At 38.6% G+C, this 7,043-nt stretch overlaps 1 protein-coding gene across 1 annotated transcript; it reads right to left on the reverse strand.

Annotated features, from left to right (window-relative positions):
• Nucleotides 1-362: 362 nt before the first annotated feature.
• LOC128657188 (galactose-3-O-sulfotransferase 2-like) lies at nt 363-6,167 on the reverse strand. The gene is made up of 2 exons (XM_053711440.1): nt 5,739-6,167; nt 363-1,467 (listed from the first exon to the last, which is right to left on the reverse strand). Exons 1-2 carry the CDS (start codon nt 6,165-6,167, stop codon nt 619-621), a joined length of 1,278 nt encoding a protein of 425 aa, XP_053567415.1. The 3' UTR covers nt 363-618.
• Between the last annotated feature and the right edge of the window lie 876 nt (nt 6,168-7,043).

Raw genomic sequence — 7,043 nt, forward strand, 5'->3', positions numbered from 1 at the left:
TCCATCCACTAATTTTTAAGTTTAGCAATACCTATATAAGCGAAGTATTTTAAATTACAATGATTACACTTTTATAAAATGTTTGGTAAATTCTTATTTCTTTTCTCAGCTGCATTTTCTATTGAAAGAATATGCTCCCTAATCCTCTCTCTGACTGGTCTTTCTGATTCACCTACTGTATATACTGCAAACCTTATTTACACTTTATCATGTAAACCACATTTCTATCTGTGCACCTAATCACATCTCGAATTTTAAATTATTTACCAGTTACATGTGAATTGAATGTGGCTTTTTTGCTAGAGTGTCTGCATGATTTGCACGCAAAACAAGGATAAAATCCTTGTTTCTTTCCAAATAAATCCTGCTCAAATGTTGTTTATTTAGTTCCTTTATGTTTTATACATGGTATGGCATGGCTTAATTCACTACAAAATAAAAAAAAACCCTAGCAAACAATAATTTTATTTTCAGCTCCAAGCCTCCACCTTTAGCTCCTTTAACCTGCTGCACCGGCAATAGGTCCACCTCTGGTTTATTCCATTTATCACGTTGCACCGTTTTAAATGTTCAAAGCTTTTCTATTCCTGATTCCTAAAGAGCAGTTTAGTTAGCATTTCACTTTATCTTTTTATGAAGAATGGGTTTCATTCTGGTTTTATTATAACTCGGTATGGCTTTGGGTGCTGATTTTTTAATTTCCTGTTTGGTGTGTAATTGTCCTGTATATTGAATCTCTGGGGTAACCATTCTTTTGCACATAAGTTGTTCAGCTTTCCTCAGTGTTTGTTTCAAGTTGTAACCAAGGATCTTTGCTAACCCAGGCTGGTATGGCATCATTGACTTGTCATGCAGGTTGTCTGGGTCCACAATGCCCTCACCCAGTAGACAGGTCTCAACTAACAAAGCCCTCTTCCTCTTAAGCTCCTCTACCTCACGTTGCATACGCTCTCTTCCAAATGTCTCTACTTTATTCCAGAAGGTCTTATTGAAGTAGTTGTAAAGTTGCCAGTCCAACTGGTTCCATTTTTTTATTTTCTGCTGTGTTTCCAAACTCAAGGACACTTTACTGCTATTGCTTCTGATATTGAGTGGAAATGCCACCACATCATCCAAAGACCAACACAGAGCATCCTTTAGTAGAATCAATGATTCATCAACATATTCAGTAATCAACACCAAATTAAATGTGGCTTCTACCATTCGGCAGGTTAAAAGAAAGTGCTTACTGTTCTCTATCCCATTATGATCAAACCCCAGGTCAAAGGTCATAAAGTTTTTGGCAAAAAAACTAATATTTGCATTAGGATGGTAGAATACAGAGCTGTTTTTGAGAAAGTCCTCCAGGTTCTTAGCTTTGCCGAATGCGTTTCTTGTTCTGAAATAAGAGAAAGAAGATTCCATGACATCAATTGGGTTCCGTAGGATTGTGAAGTAAAAGGTGTTGCTGGGCATTACCTTTTCCACCTGTCAAAATTATAAGATCATTGAGTTACTTTATACTCTTAGAAAAAAATGTCAATATTTTGGTAAAATTTTCAGTTTTGTAACCAGCTACCATCTCTAAATGAATATCACTATGCAACATACAAGCATAAAGGATTCAGAATTTTTCCACTAGAATTTCTTGTGGCAGTGGAAATAATTTGGTGTTAAAGGGAACCACAACACCTGCTTGACATATTCTAAACTAACTTTTTCTAATTGTGCAAAATAAACTAACAATGCTGTATGCAGTCTTCTCATCTTACTGCATTCTGTTGTAGATAAAAGCTTTATAATTTAAACGTTGATATGCAGCATTGGATGTTCTATGTATGCTGCCATTTTTTAACCCCTTAACAACACCTGTCGTATAGGGTACGTCATACACAAACTGGTCGTTAAAGACCAATGACGTGTCCTGTAAGTCGTCAGGGGTTTAAAGCGGTAAGAAGCGATCCTGATCACTTCCAGATGCTTTCACGGTATTGTCGTGATGCCTCGATATTGAGGCATCACTGCAATCCCTTTTTTAACACACCAATGCAGAGAGGGCCACTCTGTGGCCCTCTCTGCATCGGCCAGTCATGGTGCGTTCATTGGTGGGTGGGAGCCGTTGCAGGGAGGCGGGTGGGCAGCCATCACTGGTGTAATGAGCGTCAGAGGGGGGCGGGATCATGCGGGGTGACATCGAGAGCATGCACGGATGCGGGCACACGTACGGGGCCGCAGGCGGGAGCGCGCACGGGGGTGGGAGAGGATGGGAGCCCTAAACTATGGAACAAAGTTTTAAAGGGAAGGAGGGAGAGAGGAGGGGGAACAACTTTATCTAAGGGATCTGGGAGGGGGTGGGGGTAGGTTATTGAGGGGGGGAAGCTACATTACAGAAAAATAAATAAAAAATAAAAAAATACTTAAAAAAGGCTAATTATATGCAAACTGGGTACTGGCAGACAGCTGCCAGTACCCAAGATGGTGGACAATACGGTAGAGGGGGAGAGTTAGAGAGCTGTTTGGGGGGGATCGGGGAGGTTGGGGGCTAAGGGGGATCCTACACAGCAGAATATGTTGTTTTTTGGGGGGTTTTAAATAAAAAAAATGCTTTTATTTTAGTACTGGCAGACTTTCTGCCAATACTTAAGATGGCGGGGACAATTGTGGGGTGGGGGAGGAAAGAGAGCTGTTTGAGAAGGGTCAGGGAGGGATCAGGGGGTAAGATGTGTCAGATGGGAGGCTGATCTCTACACTAAAGTTAAAATTAACCCTAAAAGCTACCTAATTAACCCCTTCACTGCTGGGCATAATACAAGTGTGATGCACAGCGGCATTTAGCGGCCTTCTAATTACCAAAAAGCAATGCCAAAGCCATATATGTCTGCTATTTCTGAACAAAGGGGATCCCAGAGAAGCATTTGCAACTATTTGGGCCATAATTGCACAAACTGTTTGTAAATAATTTCAGTGAGAAACCTAAAGTTTGTGAAAAAGTGAAAAAATGTTTTATTTGATCGCATTTGGCGGTGAAATGGTGGCATGAAATATACCAAAATGGGCCTTCATCAATACTTTAGGTTGTCTACTACACTACACTAAAGCGAAAATTAACCCTACAAGCTCCCTACAAGTTCCCTAATTAACCCCTTCACTGCTGGACATAATACATGTGTGGTGTGCAGTGACATTTAGCGGCCTTCTAATTACCAAAAAGCAACGCCAAAGCCATATATGTCTGCTATTTCTTAACAAAGGGGATCCCAGAGAAGCATTTAAAAACATTTGTGCCATAATTGCACAAGCTGTTTGTAAATAATTTCATTGAGAAACCTAAAGTTTGTGAAAAAGTTTGTGAAAAAGTGAAAAAATGTTTTATTTGATCGTATTTGGCGGTGAAATGGTGGCATGAAATATACCAAAATGGGCCTAGATAAATACTTTGGGTTGTCTACTAAAAAATATATATATATACATGTCAAGGGATATTCAGGGATTCCTGGCAGATATCAGTGTTACAAGGTAACTATCGCTAATTTTGAAAATAGCAAAGTGCTACTTGTACTTATTACCCTATAACTTGCAAAAAAGGCAAAGAACATGTAAACATTGGGTATTTCTAAACTCAGGACAAAATTTAGAAACTATTTACCATGGGTGTTTTTTGGTGGTTGGAGATGTGTAACAGATTTTGGGGGTCAAAGTTAGAAAAAGTGTATTGGTTTTTTTTTCATTTTTTCATCATATTTTATAATTTTTTTATAGTAAATTATAAGATATGATGAAAATAATTGTATCATTAGAAAGTCCATTTAATGGCAAGAAAAACGATGTACAATATGTGTGGGTACAGTAAATGGGTAAGAAGAAAATTACAGCTAAACAAAAACACTGCAGAAATGTAAAAATAGCCCTGGTACTTAAGGGTAAGACAATTGAAAAATGGTCTTGTCCTTAAGGAGTTAAAGTAAGTTCCATAACACTGTGTCACGTGATGTGTAGAAGAAATTGGGCAGACACTCAAGAATCAATTCAAATAAAATTTTACTGAAGGCAGCAGTACACAAAGAGCAACGTTTCGGGGTAAACACCCCCTCCTCAGGCTCAATACAAACAAATGCCAAATACAAACCTTATATAGCCATATAGACCCACCCCCAATCAACAATTATAACATCATCAAAAAGACACACCTATAGTGTAATTTTAAAGTAATAACATTAAACACCCATTATCATTGCAAGTTAAGAATATTTAAATTCCCCTTGTTTTCACCAGTGGTAATAACCAAATTGTCTTAATAGTTTTCAATTAATACTATTACATCATAGTTACAACACTAAATGATCACTAATTTCCTACTGATCATTTGTAATAACAAATTGTTTATCCATACATTACTTTAATATGGATGCTGATTTTTCTTTCACTTATTCTTCCCTCACTCATTCCTAAACTGAAGCAAATTAAAGCAGACCTGTTAAATGATACTCTCTATTAAGACCTCTAGGATGTAACGTGCTGAGCCTATGTATCCATATGGCTTCTTTCTTAAGCAGCATCCTTTCCCTGTCAAAGCCAATAGTTCCTTAGAAACAAAGTCTAATACCATAAACCTTAACTGATTCACCTGATGCCCCCTCTCAAAAAAATGATAGGGGACAGGAAGGTGTCTCATTTTGGGATTTCTAATAGTAGATTTATGTTGGGTGAGGCGCTCCTTGAGACATTGCATCATCTCCCCAACGTATAATAGTCCACACGGACATTTTAGCGCATACACCACATAAGATGATTTACAAGTGAAATGGCCCTTAATGTGAAAAAGTTTACCTGAATAGGGATGACTTATAGTACTGCCTTTAATAATGCTATTGCAATGAGAGCAATTGAGGCAGGGAAAAGTTCCATTGTCAACAGGTCGAAAGACTTTTTGTGTACTCTTCATGGGCTTTATATTTGCCTTAACTAACTGTTTTCCAATAGAGTTACCCTTCCTAAATGAAGAAAATGGCGGAAACTTAAATTCCCCAATTTCAGGCATAGAATCCCTTAGCATAAACCAATTTTTACAAATTACTTTATGTAGTTTAACACTAATGTTACTAAAATTAGAAACAAAGGCCAATTTCTTAATCCCATTACCCTTATCCTTAGGTTGCAGATCAATAGACTCTAACTCCCCACAGGAATAACCTCTATCCTGAAATCTCATCTAAGCGCAATGAGCAGGTTAAGGGGTCTGAGACTATCCTCTTCACTCTAAGGAATTGTGATTTAGGTACACTCTTAAATACCCTAGGCGGGTGGTGGCTTTGACGGGACAATAATGTATTTTTATTGGTAGGTTTTCTAAAAATGTCTGTTTCAAAATTATTCCCTGCTCGCATTACCACAGTGTCCAAGACCGCAACACTCTTGGTATGATAATTAGCGGTAAATTTCACCGCCGGCACCTTATTCTGTATTCTTAAACGGAGCCCCTCAATGGATTCAATGTCGCCCTACCAAATAATGAAAAGATCATCTATATAGCGCCACCAAGCCAAACATTTATGAAATTCAGGATCAGTGTAAACAACTTGTTCCTCCAATTGATCCATATAAAGGCAGGCATAGGCAGGGGCAACATTTGAACCCATTGAGGTGCCCTGTAATTGCAGAAAAAATCTGTCATCAAAAGAGACATAGTTATGAGTTAAAACTAACTCTAATAACTCCATGAAAACATTTATTTGTCTATCAGAATATTTTTCTGACCTCACCAGAGAGGACCAGGCACTATTTAAACCGTCAACATGGGGAATAATCGTGTACAGACTGCTTACATCCCAAGTAGCCAAAATGATGTCCTCTGGTAAGTCAGAAAAATTCTTGATCTTAATCAAAAAGTCACCAGTGTCTTTTAGAAAAGACCGACCCTGTCTTACAAGTGGAGTGAGAACTTTTTCCAAGAATTTAGAAATCCGGCTGAATAGGGAGTCAATAGATGCCACTATGGGCCTGCCAGGCGGATCACAAAGATCCTTGTGTATTTTAGGTAATACATAGAAATTAGGGGTTTTTGGATTCTGTTTAAATAAATAATTAAACATTTTCTCATTGATAATCTCATCATCAACAGCCTTATTGAGAATCTCCTTTTGATCACTTAGTTGTCTTAAAATTTCACCTTTATATTTGGATGTATCCATAACGACTATTGCTCCGCCCTTATCTGCCCCTTTGATAGTGACATCAGGATTATGTTTTAAGTTTTCAAGGGCAACCTTTTCAGCAATAGTTAAGTTATGTTTTACATATTGATCAATGTATCAAATTCTCTATTAATTACATTAATAAAAGTATCAACAGAATGATTATAAACAGTAGGGGTAAATTGACTTTTAACATATAGACCAAATGTAGATGGATCCAAATGACATTTGTCCATTTGAGAGCCAGTGTCAATGGTGGGCTCTGATTCCCCAAAAAAGCTTTCAATTTAATTGTCCTGTATAATCGGTGTAAATCTAATTGTAGTTGAAAAGTGTCCACTTCCTCAACAGGGCAGTATGTAAGTCCCTTAGACAAAACAGAAAGTTCCGCAGCAGTAAGTACATGGCTAGAAATGTTAATGACATTGTCTACGTTACCTATTTCTTTAATCAGCGTGTTCGCCGTTGCATGCCCTGTCCCTGACTTCCTTGTTCGCTTTTAGCTCCGTCGCCTCCTTTGTTTGGAGTTGGACTGTCGTCCCCCGAGGAAGTTGAGGAAGAACTCACTTCAGTAGAGGCTGGATCATTAGAGGCTTTTTTCCCCCACTGTGGCTTCCATGCTTTTGCCCGGGGCCGGTTCTGAAAGCCTCCCGACTGCCAACGATAGACATTCCCGGCTGTGTAGTCAGACTCATCACGTCTGAACTTCCGGCGCTTACGTTCCTCCACTTCCTTCCGGAACGCCGCCGTGCCATCTTTAGCTGCTTGAACCAGCTGTTTGAAGTCATCCTCGGTCGAAGCCTCACGGAGTAGTTCCTCCTGTGATCTGACTTTTTCTTCCAGGGTAAGTAACTCTATCTTAGAAAACTCAAT

The sequence above is a fragment of the Bombina bombina genome, chromosome 4 (assembly GCF_027579735.1).
Source record: "Bombina bombina isolate aBomBom1 chromosome 4, aBomBom1.pri, whole genome shotgun sequence".
NCBI lineage: Eukaryota > Metazoa > Chordata > Amphibia > Anura > Bombinatoridae > Bombina > Bombina bombina.